The following is a 26,176-nucleotide window of genomic DNA, read 5'->3' on the forward strand; positions in this document are numbered from 1 at the left end:
TCTTGCTATGATAGATGTGTAAAGCTTAACTTTAATAATGCCTTCTGATTTCATAACTGCAGGGTCAAAAAGACTCATAAGTCAATCTTTGTACCCTGACGGTATACGGCTTTTTATAAAAAAAATATAAAAAGGGCAATGTTTAACTTTTTCTAATGACAGGGTCCCTTCAGGAAAGGTTATCAGTTTAATTACTGGGGGTTTCCACTGCTGTTAGATTCAGAATATCATCACTTTGGACCCTCAGGACAAGACAAGGGTTAACACATCTGGTTCAAGTTTACTAGAGAACAAATGTCATTTTCAATGTGAATGAGCCAGTTGAAAATCTTTTAATGTATGTTTTATTCGTCTTCTTCAAGCCCGAGTCAGTTTTTTGGACGAAGCCAAGCTCTGACTCCGTCGGGAAGGCACGGTATAGGATGTCGGTACAGGGGGGAAAGCTGGTGTGATAAAACGCCCCAGTATTCCATCACAGTCATGGGGCGGTTATCTGGCAGACTGTTAGCATGAAAGCGTGGAATTAGCTATTACCCCAAGCCCAAGCTTCAGTGCCTCGCATCCTTGGATTTCCAAACACACTGCCGTACAGATTTATGTTCCGTCGCCACTAGGGTCAGCCAACGAGTGAAATAAAAGCTCGGTGACTTTCGTTATCGGTGTGTCCCACGCCGGTGTGACACCCCTGGGAGGGAGATTCGGCAGTTCCGGGAAACGCTGTTGGTTGCCGGCCGCAAAGAGAGATAGAGCGCACCTGCGCCAACGCGAAATGAAATAAACGAACACTTTCACCCTTCCCTCTCACGGATTCCGGGCGAAAACAATTAACTGAAGCAACAAACTAAGATAACAAAGACAAAAGAAGGCAAAACTGAGTGGTGGCTTTTCAGCTCACAGTTCATAGCTGGCCTGCTTTTCAGCTGCGGGTTTTTTTTTTTAGTTTTGTACTGGAATAAACAAAAACTCCAGCCGAGACCAATCCGGTTCTCCGGCGGACCGAATGCCACACGGTGCTGTGTGTGCGGTGCCGGTAGGACCCCGGTGGCCTCACCTGTTCCTGAGTCACGACTCACGACCGCTCCCCATTCAGAGCCCCAGACGTTTCGGCAACAACACAGGTGGGTGACGGTGGTCCTTAGACAGCACCGGCTCCATTCACGGGCATGGCAAACAGCTGTAGCTCATTAATACTGATTACCGAAAGCAGCTGCCTGTTGTTTGATCATTAGGCCTGGATAACAGCCCCTGTTCCCAGGCCTATTGTGGGCCAGGAGAGGACCACCGCTCGCCTCCTTCTGGTTTTGTCCCTCCGTTCTCCCAGAGTTATTAAAACTGGATTGAGTCAGACAGACGAATACACTTATTGGCCACACACCAGAATTGAACTGGCCAATGTAAACAAATCGGAGGCGCTTGCTTTCAGTTTGAATCCAATGCAAGGATGCCCGGCAGTCTGCACTAACTCTACCACAACATTCAGTGACAGGGAGATATACAATTCTGGCAAAAAGAGTGGAACAAAGGGACATATTTTATATATTTATTTTACTTATTTCATTCGACTTATTCATTCTGAGGCACTTTCTTATAACTTCGCTCTGTATTTTAGCCAAACATCGACAGTGACAACATCAGCGAAGCCACCAGAGATAAAGGCTCTGAACGCACGCTCAAACACACACACACATTTTTCTTATCGTTGGATTGTACCGATGAGGACTGGAGGCTACAGGCGATTGTTTTGCTTGTTTGTATGAGGGATGCAGCTGCGATTGCAGAACGGCTGGGGTCCAGCTCGCCCGGGTAAGCCTCCACGCTCATTAATGCCAGGCAGTGCGCCTCCACAGTCATCCAGAGCTCTGCTTCGGAAAAAGGATCGCTTCAGACGTGCTCCGCTTGAAAGCGCGGTATATCTGCCGCAACACCTCCAATCTGGGCTTTTATAGTCACGGCAGAACAGTGACAAATTGCAGGTGGGACTGGTGGGGCTGGGGGGGGGGGGCGAGGTCCTTGACTTGAGACAGCAAAACCTGCACGGATCCCGTATCAATCTTCCATCTTCCCCCCGCCCCCCCCCCAAACCACTCAAGATCAGCAAGAAACACGGCGAGATAAAGATCACATTAAAATCAGGAGTTAGGCCATCGTAATTTCCCCCCGTCCGGCGCTTGTATCTGATTGGTTTACGACCGGTTTACGGCCTTGATCAACGGCAGCTTAATCCCTGCACTCGTTTTTTGGCATTCCACTAACGAGGCTGTAAAACAGGCAAGTCCCTCGTTTCAAATGCCGCATAGAGAGTTTGGAAAATGATGTAAGAACTGCCTGTCCTGTCTGAAACATCTGTGCCATTTTGACAGCTTTCGATGTTGTGCTGCAGCGAAAGATCATCCTTCTCACTTTGCTATAAACTGTTACAGCACTGTTTGATGAATACAGGTTCGTTACTCTGTGTATATAGTTCGGTGATGTTTTGAAATGATCGTTAAACTAAATTCATACTGAATGAGTTATAATGAGCGACCATTTAGACATCATCTGAAACCACCTTTGTTGTTCCCAAAATTCCCACCACATTTCTAAAGCAATTGTAAACGCACTTCAGGTGTTTACATTTCGCCGAAGGTCTTGGCAGGTGGCGGGCCCATGGGAACCTGACACTCAAGAAACCCCTGGATGACGTGCAGCAACCACACGCCACAGCCAGCCAAGGTCATAGCGCCGCCTCAGACCTGTGACTGGAAAGTTAAGCTGGCATTGGAGTTGCGCACAACACACGTAACTTAGCAACCGAGCTCTTTTATTTCTTATCTCGTTGTTAGGGCCGAGAGAAATAATCAGGCTGTTATTTCTCGTGTATTTCAGTTCTCCAGCAGCAAGTGGTTGACTGCCATGAGTCACACAATCCTTCTTTAATTGTGGTAATCATCTCTGTTCATCTTTCAATTACCACTTAATCTCTACCATGAGAAGACTGACAGTGCAATGTTGATGCTTGTTGACACTTATGTGTCAGACTGATTGGAGTGTGTTAGGCAACAGAGCAATAAATTAATACGTCCATCAAAAACAAGTGGGAAGTACTGATTTAAAATAAGCAACCTTCCCTACAACGGCGTTAACTCGCAGCTGGGGGACATGGATGAAAACAGGGGCAGCTGTGAATATCACACATTTGCCTAACGGCAAACGTACTAAATTTTGTAGTTAAAGAGTAATTGAAACTTATTGGTTCAACCTGGATCCGCCTACTACACAATTTTGTAAAATGCATCCTGGGGTGGGTAGACAAGGTGTGTCAATTCATTTGCATGAAGTATTCTATATGCAAATGAATTTGTACCTTTTAGTTATGCCTGGCTCGTGAATCTCGGATCAAACTGTCAAACTAGGCATTGCACGTCGTATATGAAACATATATGAAGATTCAGCAAATACATGGCCTACTTATCGCACTGGCCTCTAATTAGTGGAATGTTTAGGTGAAATATGAGAAAGTTTATGAAAAGGCTGCCATGTTTTTCAATGAAAAACGTTGGGCAAAATGAATCCAGCCAATCAGGTGCGGGCAGACAAATTTTTGGGCGGCAACAATCTTGTGGCTGGATCTTGATTGGATAGCTACATGACGTAGCAGTACCTCCAAAGAGGGGTGGGGCCAGATTGGAATGCAGATTGGAGCATTTTAAGAGGGCAGCACCAAAATGTTTTCTACCTGTTTTTTTCTGCCAAATTATATATAATTTCAGAAATGTTGAAATAGCAGCATGGATTAAAATGTTTCATTATAAAGAAGGCATACAAACATGTTTACAGTTTAAAAAAAGAAAAAAAGCTATCTAGGGTGTAATTACTGTTTAAATGTAATCCCTGTCAGTTGATTTACTATCGGTTCTTTCATGGACTGAAGACTTGTGAAAAACTGGCCATTATAAGATACACTTCTGTCGGCAACAACTGACAAGTAGCCCTTGGCCTTAAACTGACTCATTTTTGTGCCAAAATTGATTTAAAGACATTTGATCGTTTTTCGCACACATCGGTTGTAAGTTTTTAAGATAAAGGCAATACCCATCAGGCCTTGAATGAATGAAGTCAAGTGGAATGCTTTCTAGGTCCAGATTGCAATCTTAGTTTGGTCGAAAATCACCTTTCAGAAATTTATAAGCTCATTGACTGAACAAGGTTCATTTTTATCAGTTGAGCAAGGTTGTAAAGTTCCGTTCCGTTTTATGTGACATTGGCAAATGTTTTAATCCGCTTGCCGTTTATTGTTCAGTCTTTACTGTGAACCTGCTCTAGCTCTTTTTCACATGCATTCGTCAGCTGCAGGAATTTATTGTAGATTTTTATTAATTCTTCCTCGCCGGGGTCAAGCAGATGATTTCCACGTTGCGCAATGAGGGAGTAGCATTTATCCAGACCGTTAATATGTTCCAACAGTGTCTTAAAGTCCTTTAATGCTCCAGTGCTGTGTGTAATGTCCATTTCCATCTCCATAAACCTTGTATAAAACCCCACAAAGTATTTTGGATGGTATTGTGCAGCAGAATACCAAGTTATCCCTCTGGTTTTGTCGGTAGAGAACAGCCATCCCATTCGCATGCATCTCTCATGTATTCTGTATTCCTTATTTCACTTCTCTGACAATGCTTTACCACGATTAACACGTCACCTAATATGCACATATTTCTGGGTGAGCCACTTTCCAGTGAGAACATTTGTATTGATCAATGTCTCCGTTAATTGATCACACAAATCAAGCTGCCTCTCACTGCTGTGTTAAGTCTAATGCTGTTTCTTCATCTCAGATGTGTGTTTTGTCCTTTTGTATTGTGTAATTGCTGGTCGATGGTAATCTTTTTTCCTGTGGTCTAAAGATAAGTAGCAAGATGTGCAAAATAAATCAAATATGTATTTATGCAATGTGGCAGTAGATTCATCATTGATATCGGTTTGGATGTTGCTGTGAGTTCCTTTTCCACACTTAATGTAACTGTACATTTGCCAATTTATTGTTGTGCATTTAAAATGAGTAATAGTGGTTATCAGTTATAGTAATACAGTTAGTCCCCAACTGTATAAGTAGTCACCATGGAAACCTGCAGGGTAACTGCTGGAATTCAGGTTGACAGCCCAGATAGTCACATGCTCAATTGTTTTCCTGGACCATAGAATACTTGCTATACCAGGCTTTACATTGTACTATAAGACTCTACTACACTATTACATAATGTCCTACGCCAATCCTTTTTTGTGACACTGCCTGTCATGCTACGCGGTGTTGGTCCCCAGAATGATCCTGAGGGAAAATGTTTCTCTCTTTCTGACACTGAAACTGCAAACTAAGCCCAACTGATACCCTGCTGACAGATTTTTTGAAATTGTGCCACTGTCACAGAATGACACGGACAAGCATGATATAATTCCAGGAACATGTCCTACCAAAATGTCTCCTAAAAGAACTGCAAAGCCAGCCGGGCGCGTCAATAAACCTGCCCTTCAGAAAATGTGCTTGAACTGAAGAAGTACCTCTTGACGTTTGGAAGAACGGGTCAACCCTGAGAAGGGTCTATGTCAGGGCTACTCCACTCCAGGTCCCGCTGTGCACACAGCTCCTTCCAGACACTAATTTTATCCATCCTTGTCTCTTTGGTCCTTAAGTGACCTGGAAGTCAATTGAGGTCTGCCATCTTTAAGGACGTTCCAACCCTTTAGGAGCTTAGGAGCGAGGAGCTAAGAGGCTCCCGAAGGATGCTTGAGCAAGGAAACACAAGTGCACCCAGCAGGCATCTGTTCCAAACATGCACCCGAGTTCACTAATGAGCTCACTTCCTGAATCAAGGAGGCAAAGTAATTAGTGAAATCAGGTGGTGTGCAGCGCATGGTTAGGGCAAGCACTTCCAGACAGTGTGGCTCATAGGACCTGGAGTTGAGTGTAGACTCACATGGAGAAGGCCATTACTTCTCTCACGCTAACCCCTGATGGTAAGGTCCCAGGGCATTAAAATGCACGTGGCAGTTGGCCAGTGGTCTGTAACTGTATGACAAACCTGAACTAGCAGCTGCAGCAGCACTCCAGGTGAGCTGCTGTAAAAAAAGTAAATCTGTCACATCGCATCTGCTGGTATGGCCCCAAACAAAAACTACGACGACGACTTGCTGTACTGATTACAAACACGGTCGAATGGTGCGCAACACTATGCCATGATGGATGGGCTTCATTTTATAAAACCCTGTTGCAAGAAATAAATACAACACGGACTGGAAAAATAATCTGTGGCCATAAGCATGCTATATGACATTATATGAAAAAGTAATCCTGTGTGGTATTAGAGATCCGGGTAACCTTTTGACACTAAGCATATTGTCCTAAACCTAGCCTTCAAAAAGCATGTACTCTGTAACTGCTTTGACAACATGTCATCTTTACAATTATTCCATGTTCAGTTTGATGAAACTTGACACTCCACGTAAGGTCATTTGGAAAACCTTTGACCAAAATTCCCAAACAAATTTTTACAGATGCCTTTAAATTGTTTCCACTGTGGTTATGGTGGAATCATGTGTTTTATGAAGGCTGTTTCGTTTCCTGACAGCATGGCCTCTGACTCTCTGTACTGACCAAACGGTCAATTCCCCGTTCGTAGCCATCTCTGCTACTTCTGAAGTGGAAATGTTCCAACTTGAAGCCTCTCATTAATATTAATGAAAAGCCACCATCAGGAACATTACCCGGTGGCGATGGATGTTCCGTCCTCGGGCACACCTCCTCATGAATATTCCTAAACCGCAATGCATCATCCGAATCTCCCGTTACCAGCCAAAAAGGGAGTGAGGAAGAGTAGCAGTAGAGGGTCAGGGGACTGCAGCAGCTGTCTGGTTACCACAGAAAACCTGGTCCCAGCAAACACAACACATGTCCTCACAATGATGGTGGAATGTCAATGTTCTAACTCTGCCAGTACACTGCAGCAACAGTGTGAGGAGGACACTGGTGATAATGTCTCCAACTAGTGACAATTTCCAGAAAGCCACCCCTGACCAGCGGTGTGTGTGACACCATTTGCTTTGTAGTGGCCTCTTCAGCGCTTTTATGGGGCCTGTTTGGAAAATGCTTGTGATTTCCCACAGAAGGACTACAGATCGATGGGGCCTGTTTGGAAAATGCTTGTGATTTCCCACAGAAGGACTACAGATCGACGGGGCCTCCAGCTGACCCCATCACCATGTTCTTCATGACTTCTCTGCGGCCTGGAATCACACGCAGACTGTAGTGTCTTCGGTGTTCTTGCCGCTGGGTTGATTCCAATGTATTTTGCACATCTGTAACACTGCACATATGTGCTTTCGTAATTTGTAATTAGGCCTCATATCATGCTGTCTGTATGATGGTGGGATATGGTCCTTGAAGGGAACACAATTCCCTCATCTCCAAGACTCACTTAACAACGCAGCTGTAGCATAATTGCTATGATTCTTTTATTTGGTGCCAGAAGCAAACCCAGTTATTATCCTTCGCCTGTAAAACCCAGAACACATACGGCCAGCCACGGGCACCATGACTCAGAATACCTATCTGACAGGTGAGCCATACCAGTTATATCTGGATTTACCGACACCATTTCCTCAGATTTTACTCAGGTAGAAAATGGGTCGTCCGTTTGCAAAGACCCTGAGAATGCTCAGCCAATCAGAGAGCAGGAACATGAGATATGAAGATAATTTTTAGCTTCTCCATGGTACTAACAACACTGCAGAAAGGCACTGTCATCACCACCCAAAAATGAACAGGCAAAAACATCGGCAGGGGAAGTACACAGACAGTAAAACAGAATCACGAGCAGATATAATAGTTAGCCTCATACTTAAATAACATCGAAATCAAATTCTAAATTACAATTCCGTTAAACTGATTCCGTCTGAACGCCACAAGCATGGGCACCACTTTGTCTTCCCATTTAATAGGCACTACATTCGATCAGAAGTGCGTGAATGAAGTGTGGGCAGTGATGGAAAAAAAGAGTGAATTCTTTCCCCGAAATCTGTTGAGTAAATATCAAAGCACTGCTTCAACACAATCCCGGCATGTTAATGAGCTCTCCTCTGGCAAACCTGGACTTAATAAAGGATTGTTTGTGCCGCTGTCTCCTCAGTGTGTCTCGCATAAAAAATGGCGGGAAGCCACACAGCGCAGTACGTACGGCAGCCGCCTCTCAACCTCCTTCTCTATCCCGCACCCTCTCTGTTCTCCCCATCCATCTGCATAAAGTTACAGACTTACACAAGGAGGGCAGACTGTCTAGACTCCCTTTAAGAAAACAAAAAAGATTGCGCAGTGATTGCTTTTTCCTTACGGACTGCTAGATGTGTAGAGGGTTTGGCATTTTGCAGCCTTAGACTGCGGGAGCTGGTTTGACGGTGTACTTCACAACAGATACAACCCTACAATACAAATACTTGCTGAACGACAGTTGAATTTGAACACATTGTTGATGGTTCCAGTTCCAGTTTAATTTCTGAAGAAATAGCTTATTTTAATTCTGTGCAGTACTGACATTGTAAAATCAGTAATGAAACTGTAATGTCCAGCAGCGGCCATTATGGTCGATTGGGAGCTGGCTGTGTGCCTGTAGCTTCTGCATAGGCGATTCTCCAGCGCTATGACTAACGAGCTTTGGAGGATGTTCACGTTAGCGAGCTCTTTACATTCTCAAAGGACGTTACAGTAAAGGCTTACAAACAAAACTGGGCATTCAAGCTTGGTCAAAAAAAAAAAAAAAACTATGTATATATGGAAATGAAAATATCTAAAAATAAAATGATAATGTGTAAGATGAAAATATACCAAGAGCTCAGTAATATCTGTATACGATGTTTAGTCCCACGCATATTAGTTTTCAGTCACATTAGGGAAAGCCCAGAGGAACATTTTGGACCAGATTCAGAGGCTTGCGTCTGAAAAGTGTATATATAACCACCAGTATAAAGCCCCTGGCATAGGAAGGCTGAATGCATAATGCAAATGTGGACAAGGGTGAACACTACCATCCCAGTGTACAGTACTGCCAAACACTACGTGGCTGAAAAAAGTCTTTATTTGACTTTAAAATGCATGGTGGTGGTGGTTAGGAAATACAGTAACCCACTGTACACTATGGACCAATGCCTGCTTCTAGTTTGAAATGCCCCCATGGTTTTTATTACTCAAATGTATTGCTAATTTTTATTTTAGGTTTTCTATTTTATTCTATTATAATCCTTCACATCTATCATACTGATTAAATGACAGTTCAGAACTGCTGGATGAGTCGCACGCATGCACCATGTCTGGGGCACTCGATCCACACTTAGACTGCATTCCACAGCCACCCCTTACGCCCTCAGTAAAGGAGTCAGAAATGCCTTTATTTGAACAAATTATAATAAATAAGAAATACACAATATTATTGTAATTATAATTATTATTATTGTTGTTGCTGTTATTATTATTATTATTATTATTATCATCATCAAGCCAGTAGGCTTTGGTAGTCTGTATCATTTTCATCACTGTCATGTCCACTAATTGAACACTAATGAAACGCATCGTCTGCTAGCTTGCACAATACTTGATTCATAATTTAATAAAGTCTCATTACAGGGCAATTTAAACATGCAGTTGTGCAACTCTGGCCTGAAAACTACTTGATTTTACATGAGGAAACAGCAACCTGTGGTTGTCCACAGTGTGTGTATTCCACTGTGGGACATAAGCAGCACAAATTATAATAATTGCAAATAAAAATGCGAATAGAAAATGTTTTGCATTCCATTAAATTGCCTGAAGTCGACACTACTTCTTCTGTGGTATAGGAAGTGGGAGCCCAGGTGCTGGGGTAATACAAGAAACGCTGCACAAGAGGCTCATTTAAATGCATTTCGCAGCCGCGCTCATGCACTTAGCAGGCCGTATGTGCGCTGCATCTTTACTCCGCCAGCCAATCATCATCAGCGTCTCCCTCTCTCCGCTGAAACGGTAATGGCGCTCCGTGGCACCAGGAACCGGGAGCACCGGCACACAAAAGGAACCAGGCTCTCACGCTAAGGCTAAGGCTAAGCTATAGTGTGCATCCTTCACCCTGGGACCCTCGTTCGTTGCACGCCAAACTCGCTGCTGTTGCTGCAAGTCCCGGATTCTGAATATGAATTAAATCTTCAGTGCGTAGTCTATCAATACAGAGACGGTCACAGGCAGCACATTACTGCCTACTGATGAGAAAGATGCTGACTGAATGTCTGAGGTAAGCCAGTGTAACACTCTCAGAGAGTGCAGTTTTTTTTTTTGTTTAAATTAATGTTATTACTTAATAGATCATTTGTGCAATAACCGTTACTATCGATATAACCATTAGCTAGCATTAGAGATATTAAGCTTGCCTGGGGTTATCAAGAGTTATTTGAAGTGTCAGCTTGTAGAGTTCTTGCTTCAGACCACAAACACATTTATGCTGCTATACCAGCCATTTCAAAGCCAGCAGGTCGTCAAGAAGTTCTGTAAATAACTAAAGTGCCGTTCATCGCACACAAAAACTATCTAGGGCGAAAACATACACTAAAACTAAAATCATACACTAAAACTCAAAACATACATTAAAACTGAAATCATACACTAAAACTAAACATGCATTGAAATCATAAGCTAAAACGGAATATCAATAAACCCAGAAAGTCCCTCAGTTTTCCATTTTTACCTCACCCCACTCCCCCAAGCCCTGGAATGATTGCTTGGTGACATTCTGGCCCGCAGTCAAACCAAGAGCCCTCACAAAGGGCACTAGGGCTCAGGGGGTAACTTTAAACACATGCTTCAAGCCTGTTCAAGTTCAAGACACAGCCAAATGAACATTTTCCCCAGAATTTTACCTTTTAAGAAAAAAAAAACTCAGCTTCAAGTGTGAGACTGGGTGTAATGAGAGATTTTCATCCTCTTATTTTAGCAGACAGCAGAGACGGACCACGTAACAACTACAGACAGACCAAACAACTAGAGACAGACCAAATAACAACTAGAGACGAACCACATAATTAGTTACTAAAACTGCAGAAGCCAACCAGTTTTTATTGCACAACTTCTCGCAAAGCCACATCATTCAATGTTTTTCCAAAGAAGTCAAACAGGAAGTCATGGTGTCTGACCCTATAAAAATTAACATTTGGCCTCAAGGGCATAAACTTTGCGTGTTCAGAGTTGATTAATGGGCAAAGCTTGGCTGTTGCTGTTCAGTAATGCCCTTGCTTTGGTCCTACTGGGGCACAAAAAAAAAAATGAATGGAAGAATCATCCCATTCCAATTCATCATCGCAAGCACGACAGGGAAAGTACACAGTGAGTTTAGTGTAATTGGCCTTGCTGCCGGAAAGGTAAGGGGTTTCCAGTGCTGACTCAGCAGCTGCTGCTGCTGCTGCTGGTTGTTCTGCCCTGGATCAGCAAACGTTTGGAGGATTTCGAGATTTCGGGTTAGCCAGCCGGCCCCGGTCACCTGAGGCCGGGCCAGACCCAGGGCACGCTCCTCCTCCGCGGGGGAGAAGAACGTTCAGGCCCGTCTCGTCTCGGGCCCGCCATCAGCCACACGAGAGGAATTAACTAATTAACGCTAATTAATATTCAGCGGCGATGGAGACGACATAAATCATCTCGGAGGCTAACGACTCCTGGCAGGGTTACGCTTTATTTTTTACGGACAGAAAAACCCTGACACCATCAATTTAAGCCTGTCGTTTTTCCAGGGTGGGAGCTAATTAGCCGCAGAATGCCTGTTACCAAAACATTAACCGGGAAATCGCCTCTCCATTCTCATCCAATTAAGAGCCTTTATGGAAACCATCCAATTGCACTATTAAAATGCAATCTAGGCCTATATGTCATTCCTCTTTGAGACAGCGCCGTCAAACCATGGCTGAGAGACGTGGTGTGACTTGCTAGTTGGGTTGTAGGCTGCAGCCCTGATGACACACATTTTGATTTGTCCTTAAAAGGGATTGTTCCCTTTCTGGACCTTTTGACATTATTTCAGGTTTAGTGTATGTTTTTGATTGACCCAGAAACCTTTTTGCGCGATGAAGGTTACGTTAGATATTTACAGATGTTGCTCATGACTTACCTGCTTCAGAATGGCTCATGACCTACCTGCTTCAGAATGGCTGGTATAGGGACAGTGATGGATTTATAGATTAAAACAAGAAAATAAATTTGGTCAGTCCAAAGCTGCCTGGAAAAAGCACTGTTATGGCTCCAGGGGTTGTGTGTATGTAAATTATTTGAATATTTTCTTATAATTCAGATCTAATCTCATCTTCAGTCGTCAATATTTCCTATAATGAATACAGCCTGAGCCGGTTGTGCTTAAGGAAAGAAGTGGCACGGTTTCCAGTATCAGCAGTACTGCATGAGAGGAAGCAATACATCAACAGGATTGAAAATGATTCCTGCTTGTGCAATTCCACATTGCAGGGGGGGGGGGGGAAATTACACAAAAGATCTTCAAGCCACTTTCACCAGCTACCTTCAGACATCCCAGATCAACTGAAATTGTTGCTAGACGTCTTCAGCATGCCAGTTCACCTTCCCTTTTTGACCTCTCAGCTGCTATCTGTCGCATCTCCTCATGCATAAATTCAGGGTCAAATAAATAACGTTCAGCAACAAAACTGAAACTCTCTTCTGTGCACAGTGGGGCATAATCGCAGATTCCATTTCAATTTGTAAGTAGCTTGGCTAACGCTAGGCAAGCGAGAACAGACAGAGCAATAGCTTTCCTTTGGCCAGGCTGGTTGCGTGTGCCTGATCATGTGATTATCATAAGGAAACGCCCTAGCAACCCCACAAAATGCATGCCAACTTCAGGGTCATGTGCAAACATCAGCCAATCGTAGCTCCCTGTTCTGCTGCATGGTGAAGTGCTGTCCAATGAGTTTTGAGATACTTGCTTGGATCTGAGCAGTTGTTTCTGCACACTTCAGAATTCATCCTGCTGCCACTGTCAGCAGCCACATCATCAATAAAGAAAAGTGAACCAGCCACAGCCATACATGTCCAAACCACAGCACTACCTCCCACAATGTTTCAAAGATGAGGTGGTATGGTTTCAATCATGAGCAGTTCCTTTCTTTCTCCACACTTTTCTCTTCCCATCACTTTGTTACAGGTTAATACACATTTCCTTGTCCATTAGAGTTTGTTTCAGAACTCTACAGATTTTAAAATGCACCTTTTAGCAAACTCTATCCTGCCGTTCTGCTCTTGAGGCTTACCAATGGTTTGCATATTACAGTGAGATTAGACTGATGTACTCTTCTCTTTATGCTAGTCTTTGACACATCTATGCCAACATCCTGGAGAGTGTCCTTGATCTGTTTGACAGTTGAGAAGGGGTTTTACCTCACAACTGAAAATATTATTTGGTATCTACAGTGATCTTCTGAGGTGTACCAGGTTATTTGCTACAGCTGAGCTCTCCGGTGCACTCTTGCTTCTCAACAATGTACCAAACAGTTGATTTTAACACAACACATTATTTTTATGTCTCTGACTGATTTTTTCAGATTTGTCCACCCCATGATGGCTTGCTTTACTAGCATTGACAGTTCTTTTGACACGTCTTCTTGTTGAGGGACAACAGCAACAGGCTCAAATGCAAATGCCACATCTGGAATCAACTCTAGACCTTTCGTTAGTGCAGGAACTGAAGATGCAACAACTCACAGCTGCCATATGTCCATTTACCTTTGGTCCCCCAAAATGGGGGACAGAAACCATGTAGTTTCTGCGAGGTTCACTCGATATGGATGTAAATGCCCATAAGTTAAAGCTGACAGTGTGCACTTCAAACTAATATTCTTTTTAAAATACGAAGTGCTGGAGTACACGGTCAAAACAACAAAAATTGTGTCCCTGTCCAAATACTTACGGACTCCACTGCATATTGCAGTTTAAACATGGTTCATTTATACAGCTCAATGGCTTCTGAAGATATTCCCTTCGCATACCATTCTACTACACCGCTGCATCACCAGGGATTCAAATCTTAAACCTCCTGGTTACAAGTCTATTTCTTTTACTGCTGCTCTATACTGCCTTCCTAAAATATTTATGAGAAGGAGATGCACCGAAAGAGAGTGCACTACATTTCTCTCCTGTTATCATTTCCAAAGATGTACGTTCCTTTTTCCAGAACCCTAAATTAAAGCCTAACTTTAGTCATACTTACAGTCACAATGACTAGAAACATGTTTGAAGTACACCAGGAGTACCATTTGGTAATTGGATACGCCCTTACTTGAAGAGGTTCCTGTTGACTGTAGATATGACGGTTGGTCGCTATGACAACGTGATGCTTCCCTTTCATATAATTAGGCAGGCTAGCTGTTCTGCCCATGAATTTTAGTATGTACAGCAGAACTAGCTCTTCACCTCCTCAGAGTGGAATAACTCTGCTGGTGACAGTAAAGCAATCATCACAGACCAGCTAATGTAAATGTTGCAGGCAGCGCGGTAAATTTTCTCTTGTGATTTCTGTCAACTTCAGATCAATCCATTCGCCTCGTGTCACCCTCTCATACGCAGAAGGTCTCAGGTCCACATAAACAGGCTACAAAATTCCATGGGAATCAGTTTATGGAACTTAATTTAAATGCTCATTGCTCATTTGCATTATCTGAATTTTGAATTGCAAATGGCCATTATAACATAATTTGCCCAATTTTATGCTTTGCACAATGTTGGACATTAGATGGATGTTTACATTCACAATGGCAATGGGAAGCATAAGGATATGTTACATGTTAAATTTTAAGCAATAGGACAGAGCTGACTTTGAAGACCCCCCTCCATCCAAGGCAGCTTGAAGGGGGTGAAATGTATTTGAAGATGGCAAGGATGGCACAAGTATACCAAAAACATAGTTACATCAGTGAATTGTGGTACTAAATTATATGTCATATTTTAAACATGTGGCATCTTAAACAAAGCCCACACGTGGTGATTTAATATGAAATTATCCCATGATAAAAGAGATTACTGCTTGCATTGATTCACATACACTTTAGTATTTCGTTTAAAACAGTAGCCAACCACAATAACTCCCATACATGCTGTCCATTATTGCTGTGGCTTTTACTGTGCGTCTGGCAGGTATAAGCTAAATGCATACATGGATGTTAGCGGTCCAGGGATTGATTATGAATCAGATTCACGCTATTGGTGTCTGCGGAAGGGTTCATATTACTCCACAAGGCGCTACTGCTGGTCCTGGTCGTGCGTAAATGTTGATTCCAAAATACGCGATCACGGGATGTTGTTATGATCAGCTCAGTAATTAGGCAATTTTTCAAAGCAGTAGCATTCAAGCACGTCTTGCTGCCAATAATATGGTGTAAGTAAACAAAAGGCGAGCACCGAGAGAGCGGTCCGTGTCCTATTAAAATGGAGAAAGTGTCACTGCATGTCATATTTCGCCATATGACGTTAAATTGAGCTCACTGTAGCTTTTTAGCTTGAACTACATAATGTAGCCGACAATAAGGACGTATCACAGCCAGTGCTATAGCAGCCTATTATTGAGCTAGCTCCTTTGCTGCGTGCTAGACGACAAAACGCCGTAGTACAACGAGTTCTCGCTACTGCAAACAAGCACAGAGAAACGCTGATATGGTTGGTAGGCTCTAGTCTTGCAACTACAAAGGTGTATGTTTTACTCGCAACCTGGTTTACACGTCATAAACTAATTTAAATGTGTAGTTCGGGTGATGGCATTGGTCGGTAGTCTCTAGGATATATTTAAATTAACCTTCATCATCACGGTTCGCTTGACATTATTTGACATGTCAAAAAAGTTAGTTGATTTTCAGTGACATAAGAACTGTGATCATTCCCCCCTGAAATTCCTCTAACTCTGAAAACCTTGTCTTTGTGGGTCGGCTACAAAGCCCTACTCCAAATAACGATAACACAATATTATTAGATGTTACATAACGGTAAATAAAAAAATCTAAGCAACAACGCAAGGACGAAACCGTGATTAATAAAAATGTAGCCTACATATCTGATCATTCGAAACTGAATTAGTCGGCTAAAGCTATTTAGTTGGCTACAATAGCTAACTGTAGGTTTGCTAACGTTTTAGACTATGTAAAACATTTCAGTTAGCTAACCGATTAACAGAAAAATGGTCACACGCACTTAAAATATTTAGCCTATGGTCACCTACAATAAATTATATCCTTCAACGCGAGGGAGAAACTGGAAATCCTATAAAATCTTTTTGAAGCCTTAAAACGTGTCGATCTGTAGTAGTCTACGTTATTCGCATCTCGAATAAATGCACGCTCGACAGCCACTTCAAAATCAAAGCGCTCAACGTCTTACCTCGATCCAGAGTGAGCGGTTGGACCACTGTCGCCATGACTGCTGCTGCGCGAGATAGAGCCTTGCGCCGCAGCATCACTAGAATCAGCTCCGTTTTCAATGGGAGTGGCCAGGAAGGAGCGGATTACCTCCCGCTCGCCTCCTGTCATATCGCTCTTTTTTTTACGGTCATGTCAAATAAGTACTGAAAAAGTTGGGTTTGTGTATGACTTTTTTGGCGTAACAGTTGAAAGAGTGCGTATATAAGGGGTCCTGCAACTATTTAATTTCAGGGTATTTAGTGAATTGTGCATTTATGTTATATTGCCTCCAGCCTTCCAGACCACCACTTGAGAGCTGTAGAAAGCACTTGAGTGATGGCACTAAATCGCGGCTGATGTCACTAATGCAGGGATTACAGATAAATCCCCATGTTCATGGATTTTACAATAAAATGGAAGCCCGTGAGCTGTGAACTACCACCGACCATGATCTCGCTGTATCCCCCTGGGGTGCAATAAATTCAACGTTTCCCGGAAAAAAAAAAATGGCAGAAAAGATGCCAGTCGACGTGACAAGTGGAGAATTTCACTTTCAAGCGATTTCATCGCTGTGCCACGTCCTTCCCTGTCTGTGGGTGGGGTGATATGACTGATGCTCTGCCACAGTGGCCCTCTCTCTCTCCAGAGCTGCGTCTGTGGAGTAGCAGCTGGGAAGTCACAGAGAGGCCAATTGTTGAGGACATTATCCCGCCAAAACAACGGCCCTCATTCTCTCGCTGTGACATCAAGTCCACCCCAGCGTCTGTTACAGACTCGCGTTTTAATGACTCAAAACTGTGTGAGAACTGTACAGCTGACTCGGGCATGACGCTTAATTTGCACACATGTATATTCAACGAGCGGGTTTTTCGGCAATGAACTCCAGTTTATCAGAAACGCACCGTGGAGTAAGCCAGTTCCTTTCCCGTTGCTATAGTAATTGCTGCGTATTTTCTGCTTGTCCACCGCGAGTAAACTTTCCCCCAAAACGGATCAGGTTAAATAAATTGTAATTAATTGTAATTAATTCTGTTCTGCCATGGAAAGCCATATGGCTGTGCTTGCTTCGCCTGCTCCCACAGTGCCCCTCGTTCTTCAGGCTATGTGTTTACAAAAAAAAAAGCAGCTGACGTGTGACTTGTTGACGTTGTGATAGGTTACAAACGAAGGCATTGCAGGAGCTGAAATGTTCTGAGATTTGATTTATGAGCTTCGTACTTCGTATGAACCCCTTGAAGGTTGAATGCACATGCAATACGATACAAACCCAGCGACAGACTTGTGACCGTAGGAGTGGAAACGACTTAACAGCAGGGACACCTGCTTAAAAGGAACACCAAGACATCAAAATGTGACAACTATTGTTCCTTTTCGCTGCACTTGTAAGCTAGGTAACTCTAAACAAGGTCTGCAACAGTCTTTAAGATCCATTTGTTTCAGTTTTGTGTGTGGTGGAGGTGCTACATGGAGGTGCTATATTTGTATCACTGGTGTGAACAGAAGAAGTGAGAGTAGCAGTGCTGTGCATCTGGATATTCAACACAACGGCCTTCGCATTTGTTTCATATCTTGAGTGCATATCTTGAGTTATTTATTGTTTATCGGTCATGAAACGTCACCTACTCTTCACTGAAACCACTGTGGATTCATGAATTGGACCAGCCATTGCCCTTGCCAACTATGTGTGGTCCTATTCCACTGAAAGAATTAGAATAGATTAGTATCCTCTGTTTGACTCATTGCTAAAGAGCCAGAGGCCTGCATTGGCTTTAAGCTACAATAGTGAAGTATTGCAAATCAAAACACACCCACACACTAAAACCCAATAAGACACTAATTTTCAGTCTGGAATCTGAGAAACACTCAGAAAACAAACACATGGTTTTCTTTTACAGTTAGGCCTATATTCATCTATTCATATAGATGGATATCATGAGATGTATTGCTACTGTAAGTAAGTAGAGGTTTATTAATACACCACCTTCTCAAGAATGAATTTACGAAGTTCTTCACAAAGGTATAAAAGATCTAAATAAATAAATCTCAAACATCTTGGTTTTTTAAAGTGTTAAAAAATGAAGCACACATGGTCTGGAATGGTGAGTTCTTAATTTACAGTTTCCAGAACTTCTGAAAGTCCATCACTCCTCCCCGTTGAGTGGTTGTTTTCTAACCCCCAAAATTAAAATGACCAGTCTTGATCATGGGGCTGTCCCAACCTATACGGACCACCCCCTCCATCCGGTCTGTAATCACAATCATCCCCCCCCCCCCCACACACACACACAGCCCACTAATCACCATCTCCCCAAACCCCCCCCCCCCCCCCACTTCCCCCCGGGTGGTCCGAGATCACACTCATAATTAAGCAAAACCATGTATGCAGGTCAAGAGGGATGGAAAAGTGAATACCGAGAGACGTTTTAATCTGATTAATCCTGCTGACCTGGCCTTAAATACACTTAATAATCAAGCCCGACTACACTTCATACACTTGTTATGACAGCAAAATGATTGTTCTGAGTTTAATAGATCCTAGGTTATATCCTGCCCTTTCCCTTCCTTTGGTGCCTGTGCCCCTGGTAGTTTTGGGCAATTCAACATGGCTGCCCTGGTCAACGGCAGGCCCGTTATCGAGAAGCAGATGAACGCAGCCCCGTCACAGAGCAGCGTAATCTGGCTGCAAACCAATGAAAAATAAATAAATAAATAAAAATGGGGCTGTAGCCACTGGATGAGGGAAGGGCTTAGAACCAGCGGGAAAAAAGAGGACACGTAGAGATTATTCACTAGGTGCCATATGGGAGCCTGCTTTCGGTCGTTCGGAAAATATTTTTACCGTCGAAAAAAACCAGATTGAAGTGCAGCGCTCCACGGTCTCTGCTGTCTCGGAGCGAAGTGGTTCCAGAATGAGGGTCCTTACAACGTCTATCAAACAGAAGATGAGGCTGAAATTGAAATGGTATTCGTGGGCTGAGCCATCATGCCCTTGGGGTAGTCTTGTGGTAGCTGGGTACTGTAGTTTTGCAGTCTCTATTCGGTTATGAGCGTCACCATTCATTTTTATTCCTTTGCCGAACCATATTTTACTTTATATTGCAAGAACCATAAAAAGAGGATGGCGGATATACAAGTATAATGTAATATTGTTTGCATGTTCCATCTTAATTGAAAATACACCATTGGTCTGGGGCTGTTTTTAATGTTTTGGGCTAGGTCCCTTAGTTCCAGGAAAGGCAAATCTTAATGCTACAGTATACCGTTCTCACGATTCTGTGCTTCCCCAGCAGTATGAGGAAGGTCTTTCCTGTTTCAGCATGACAATGCCCCTGGGCACAAAGTGAGAACCTTACTGACATTATGCACCAGTTCTTTGCGTTTGTAACTTTTTCAATTTAAAGTTTTTGGGAAAATGTAAATTTCTGAAATAAACATGTCTGAACCAAGAGGATGTTTTTCATTTATGTGCTATGTGGAGTCATTGGCATTTTTCAAGGTGGATGATTATCCAGGCCCAAACTGACACAAAGTGCTGTTTTCCTCTCAGAGAAACCCAAAATGTGCTTATAGCTAACCAAAAAAAAAAAAAACTGAGAAATTGTGTGGGTGGCTGCTTGGAATTGACAGGTCAAAGCTTGCACTGGGAGAGAGTGCCCAGGAGTCCAAAAAATAGTGTGGTGAAAGGCTAATAAGAAGAGGGGGCATGTACACAGAACAAGGAGAGCAGAAGTGTATCCTGCATATTTACAAGATACATTCCCAAGATTTCAAATCAAGAAGGCTTTTTTTCCCCCTGAAGTCTGCGATCATAGCTTTCCCTGCAGTAATGTCATTCGGCACAGGGAAGCATGTTGAACTCGCTCATTGAACGAAGCGGGGAACAACCTTCCCCCTCTTTGTTCTTGCTGTCTTTGTTGCCGCCGGTCTGAAGATCTGCTCCATTATTACTGTGCTTAGGGGAAGCCATTCCCAAGGGGCTGACTGTCAGCAGAGCTCTTAGCGTACATGCCACATAGGGTTCACGGAAGTTATGGTGCCATCTTCCTTTCAAAACAAGACATCAAAACCGTACGGTGAATGGATTCTGCGCCCATTCTGGCCAGTAATTCATTCATCTACGTCCGATGACAGCTTAAGTGCCACTCTGCATAATTCACCACTGTGAGTCTGTATTTTAAGTCGATAGATCTGTTTGTGTTTATTTACTAGTCTTCTGAGCCATAACACAGAAGTAGTGTTAAAATTTATGTTCTAACTAATAATGAATTGATGTGGAATTTGTGGCATTTCTTTCTGGTGATTAATATTTTTCTTAGAAAAACAACCTCACATACCCAAAGTGTAGAGAAGGCTCCTTCCTATGTATGCTTCTTTTTAATCTATGCTTTTTGACATGTTCAGTACTCATGGTATGCAGTTCAGGGCAGGGTGATGACTTGTAGTCCTTCTGTGCAGATTAATAAGGTCAGGTGAGACCAGCATGTCTGTTTCAAATGACTTTTTGGTGAGGAAGCCAGCCTAAATGGACGTGAGAAAAAAAAAAAGAGTGTCAAACGTCATCTGGGTTATCAGGCAAATAATTATTGCTCTATTGCCAGAGACTGTAATTTATGAAAGCACTCATGTCTGACAAATTGGATCACCAAGGGAACTGTCAGGCTGCCTCAGAAAGCTTCGATTCACGTCAGGAATTCTGTTCTACAAAAAAAAAAAAAAAAAGAAGCCTTTCTGCTGTAATGCCACAAGTTAGCATTCGTGAACAGCAGGCTTCAGAACAGAGGCCCACGGGCACATTAATCCTGCACAACAAACCAGAAGTTGAAATTTAAGGTGGGATTTGTATCCGATCCCAACTGTCTTATCCAATGTTTTTGTTAAAGATAAAAATACACCATGTGGCTTGGTTACCAATTTGCTGTGAATGAAAAGGCTCTCAGGTTCAGGATGGAAAGAGGGGAGATGAAAGGCAAATAGGTAAAGTTATCGTTCATTTAAGATTTTTTGAAATTATATTTTCCCATGACGTTCATGCATCAATGTTATCTTATTCATCAGATTATATGCATTCACTGCCAGGAAAACCACCGCTGATAACAAAAAAAAAAAGAGTGCTTCTTGGCAGTACTGTAGCAAGCTGGTATTGTAACTCTATTTCAACGTCCAGCCTCTTGGAAACAAAACATTGGAATATATGCATTGGAACGGCGCTTACTATAAATTGAGTTTTGATGCCCGTTTTACTGCCAAGATCTTATCTGTGCTTTCCCCCAGGTGACCACGCCTTTTTGCTAATCGCCCTGGGCTGACGCAAGTAACAAATTAGCCAAACGTCTATTCATCACGTCAATAAACCGATGCCATTTTTAGCAAGAACACGTCACTGTTCCAAAAAAGGACTCACATAAAATAAGTGACACCTGCAACCAGATGACACACCAAGCTGAGCTGGTAGATTGCTGGCTTGAGGAGGGGAAAACAAATGCCTCTGTGAATAACGTTAGGTTTGGCATTCGGTAACGACAAAAACTGAAAAGATGCACCAGAGGCGCTCGTCGGGCCGACAGATGCCAGCCTTCGCTAGGTGCTCGAAAAACAAGCTCATCTGCCGCTGCATCTGTTCCTCTCTATTTTGTTTAATCATAAATACCAAATAAACTAGTCTTTCCGGGGCCGCTGGGTGGCTCAGACTCTGAAGGCACAGGGGGGCATAGATGGGGTGTCCCAGGTTCGGGCACTGAATCTGGGCTTTACCAGCTCTGACCAAGAGCCCTACTAAGAGGTGGTGCAGAATCGGCTCCAGCCTCACCCAGGAACAGAACCGGGTTCATTCAGCCACAACGATGTCGTCTCACTGCGCATCAGCGACCCCTGCTGGTGGGTCAGGCGCTGCACTGCCTGTTAAAGGGATACTTCACTTTCTGGAGTTTTCTGAATCAGTAATGGAAGCTGTGGCAGTAAGTGCTGATAAATATGAATCCCAGCATGCATTGTTAAGGCTACTGATTGGCATCGGTGTGATTTGCGAAGGGACTGGATTTTGTTTAGTTTTTTTAAATCGAGGTAGGGTACATGGTGGTATGACTACTTAGTTTCAACAGTTTGACATGAGAAGGGTACAGGGTGGTATGGCTGCTTAGCTTCAGCAGTTAGCCATGAGAAGGGTACAGGGTGGTATAGCTGCTACTAAGACAATGAAGACTGCAGACTGGAAGCTGGTAGATACAATGCTGGAATTGGCACAGCTGCACACACGCTTGAGAAAGGCGTGAATTAAATATTCATTAAATATCTAGTGTAATGAAGGGGTAGAATGCATGTTCTAAAATAAGCACTGGAAACTAGGTGATTATGGCAGCAATATAAATGCAGTCAATTATCAAGAGCATACATAGATAGCAACATACTTTTTTGGAGGTACTTCTGCATGAAGATATATGTCAAAACGTGGCAGTTGCATTGCCACTGTCCACTAGTCCTTTTTATTGTTCTGAGTAATCGGGAGTCCAAGAACTGTGGGTATTATAATTATAATAATTATTATTAGTATTATTATTACTTTGTCTCAAGGACCTGGATGCAGCATATTCAATTTTCTTCCGTCTTAAATTATTTCAAAAAATCTATTTCCATCTTCATGATTTGGCCAATATTTCTTTCAGGACATGTGATGTTTAAAGATCTTTTTCTCAAGAACGTGGGTTGACATGCTGTTTTTTCCCCCTCATACAATACTGCAGAACTTCCTTGTAACTAAACTGTGAAAAAAAACATGGCTGTCATGAGCTAATGGACTACAAGCATTTATTTCTGAAAATTTCAGTCCCAGTAAGGCTTTGATTTGCACCTGAATTTGCACCTGAATGCGATCAATTGAGAGCAGAGTGGCATCAGCTTTCAGTGCCGCTGGCTGTGAAAAATGTCAAAGCCTGATGTACATGTTCCAAGCCTAGCAACCATGTTTTTTTTTTTTTTTATTCCAGCAGTGTAGCTTTAGCTATTAAAATTTCCATCCGTGATTACAGTAAAACAAATGAAATGTCTTTGGATAAACACTCGTATTGATCTTCTGAAGGTGACGCATACCACTTATAGGCACAGAGCCACATCGCATCTTTAATTGAGGCAGTTAACATTTACTGTCGAAGAAAATCTTATGTGATAGCACTAATCCCATTAGGTCTCACACAGTCTATTTTCCTGTGGGTAATTACCCCTGCCAGGTGACAGTGTCAAAAGTATCGAAAGTGTTTGCCACACTATTTTAGCGGACGGTGGTTGACAGTAAAAAGCCACTCCGAGTGTGATTACCTTTTTTTGTGCAGAGGCCTGTGTAAAAGCACTCTGAGGTGCACACAAGAGAATCGTTTCATATTGTGTACGAGATTTGACTGAACTCTATTTTCGTGCTTATGCCAGCAAGTGGTAATCTATGGGGAATGATACAGACTGAAATGGAAGAGAAGCCTGTTTTTTTCCCCCCCATAAATAGAGTAAACACTTGGCTACTTTTCCTGGGTGGCATTGACATAATAGGTTTGCCCTGCTATTTGTTAAATATTCCACTAACTAATCAAACTAGGAAATGACAGCCAGTCGGTGCAATCAAAACTGGGTGCTGCATAGTATGTTGATTTAAAACCCATGCAATTACACCAAAAGCCGTGGAGTTCTGATTAACTGAAATGGCATCAACGCCAACTCGAGTATAGCAGTTTAATGAGAGCTTGTTTCCATTTAAATGGAGTTCCTGAGCAAATACAAGTTCCTCCAGAAAGCTTACGGACGCCGAGCAATGCGTTGAAGTCTAATGATGTGTAATTATGCAGTCCTGTGTACTGGTGAGAATTCACAGCATCATACTGGTGAACGCTGACACGATCATAGTATGTCTCGTTGAGAAAACGCCTCTAGGTTTGCACTGATAAGTGTTCTGTAAGGTATAGAGAGGATGTATGATGTGGTCATGCCGATTTCCAAAAAAAAACAGCTGTTGCATTTTATGATTTACTACAATGTCTATTTTGAATTGGTGCATGTGTGGTGGCAAATTCTACTGGTGAAAAAGTATATTGACCCCAGGTCAGTTACAATTGTGGAAAATGAACTTTTTGTAATTTCCACATCAACTTTTTAATATTTGCAAACTGATCTTGCACTCTGTACCTATATGGCTTATGCAATGCCATTCATTCCTTGATTTTATTTTCTTGTATTCCTGAATTTTCAATATTTTACCATTTTAGTTGTAATTAGTTGTATGCGAGGGAGTTTAATGATTCGTGCCACTTTCATTTCTATGGTAATGCTGCACCATCGATTTGGAACACTCCTGCGGTTATTTCGCTGAATTCAGATGTCGAGGCTGGTGGGTGTCCGTGGGGGGGGGTGGAGGGGAGAGGGACTGGTGGTCAGCCTCCGAAAAACGTCACAGTGGCATGATCCAGAACAGGACCTCTCCTTCCCCCCCCCCCCCCCCCCCCATCATCATCCACTCTGACCATGGTCATGAGCATACCGAATTATTTAGATATATGTGCATTATGGATCTCCACAGCATGGGCCCATCGACCTGCTGCGCAACTGTCATAGAGGCACTGTGGGTGTTCTACACTGCCTTTTAACTGAATCTTACTAATATGAACTGGAAATAATCCTAGCGTGTTAAACTAATTATACTGTCATTTCAGATCTGGAAAACTGGAACGGTGTACTGAATACACATTCATGTTTGCTATGTGAGTATCTGAGACCGTTTATACAGCTCAGGGTGCAGAGAGGACCCACTGTGGCACTAATAAAGGCTGGAGAACAGAGTGCCATTCAGGCCGAGCAGATTGCAGAGTTTAGTGTTCACACCCACTGAGTCCTCCTCCACGCGAACATGGCAGGACGTAAAAGGAAGGACACCTAACTTGGTTTGTTTCCTCTAAGGACTATAGTCTGTCCTCATTACTGTTTGGATTGTGTGGTAGGTACACCCAGCATTGTTAAATTGTTCCTTTCATTTTGAGAAAGAAATAGACACTATTTGGTCACTGCCTACAGCTCGGGGAACCAAAAAAGAATTTTACAAATGTGCAGGAAGTGACAGGAAGTGACAGTTTGAAATCCCAGTCCTACATTTAAGCGCAGGTGTCTCTCGACCTTTGACTTTGACCACCTTCCTGGCTTGCAGATTGGCTGCTGGTTCTGTAAGCCTGAGCAAGAGAGGGAACATCGGAGACAGCAGGTGGTAAATGATGCAGTTCGTCTTCTGACCAGAGCTGTCAATTAGTTTCCTGCAGGTCTCTTAAGGTGAAGGCCTTAACTGAAACACAGCTATAGACAAGCACTACTTTCTGTAATGTGGGAGACCACAAGACTACTGTGATCTCAGAATCTTTTGTCATCAAGAGCCCCAGTCTTTGGTAGCCTGAGCATCTGTGTGTGTGCACACACGTGTTTATGAACATGCGTGTGTGGGTGCGCATGCAAGTTTATGTACATGTGAGTTTCTTTTTTTGGGGTGGGCGGTGGGAGTTGGGGTTATTGCCTGCATAATTAAGGCTAAAGCTGGGTTATTGCCGTGGTAATTAAAGCTAAATCGGCTGTATGACCCATTTAAGAATATGAAGAGGTCACAGTCATACAGACACAGGGTAAGTCGCTGATATTAACTGATTAAAATGGCTTCTGTTCTGGGATTTCTGGGTCGCAGTCCAATCATGAATCCAACATCTCTCCACTTCCACACTGCCAGGTTTGCCAGAGA

The 26,176-nt window shown here is 42.8% G+C and overlaps 1 protein-coding gene across 2 annotated transcripts in view; it reads right to left on the reverse strand.

The window, feature by feature from the left end:
- Nucleotides 1–16,553, reverse strand: part of lin7a (lin-7 homolog A (C. elegans)) — a 38,856-nt gene extending 22,303 nt beyond the window's left edge. For both annotated transcript variants that reach the window (XM_035427580.1, XM_035427581.1), the window contains exon 1: nucleotides 16,406–16,553. In XM_035427580.1, coding sequence (XP_035283471.1) covers nucleotides 16,406–16,481 — 76 coding nt within the window. In that variant the 5' untranslated portion in view covers nucleotides 16,482–16,553. The remainder of the gene's footprint in view (nucleotides 1–16,405) is intronic.
- Between the last annotated feature and the right edge of the window lie 9,623 nt (nucleotides 16,554–26,176).

Source organism: Anguilla anguilla, chromosome 7 (genome assembly GCF_013347855.1).
Source record: "Anguilla anguilla isolate fAngAng1 chromosome 7, fAngAng1.pri, whole genome shotgun sequence".
NCBI classification, from domain to species: Eukaryota; Metazoa; Chordata; class Actinopteri; order Anguilliformes; family Anguillidae; genus Anguilla; species Anguilla anguilla.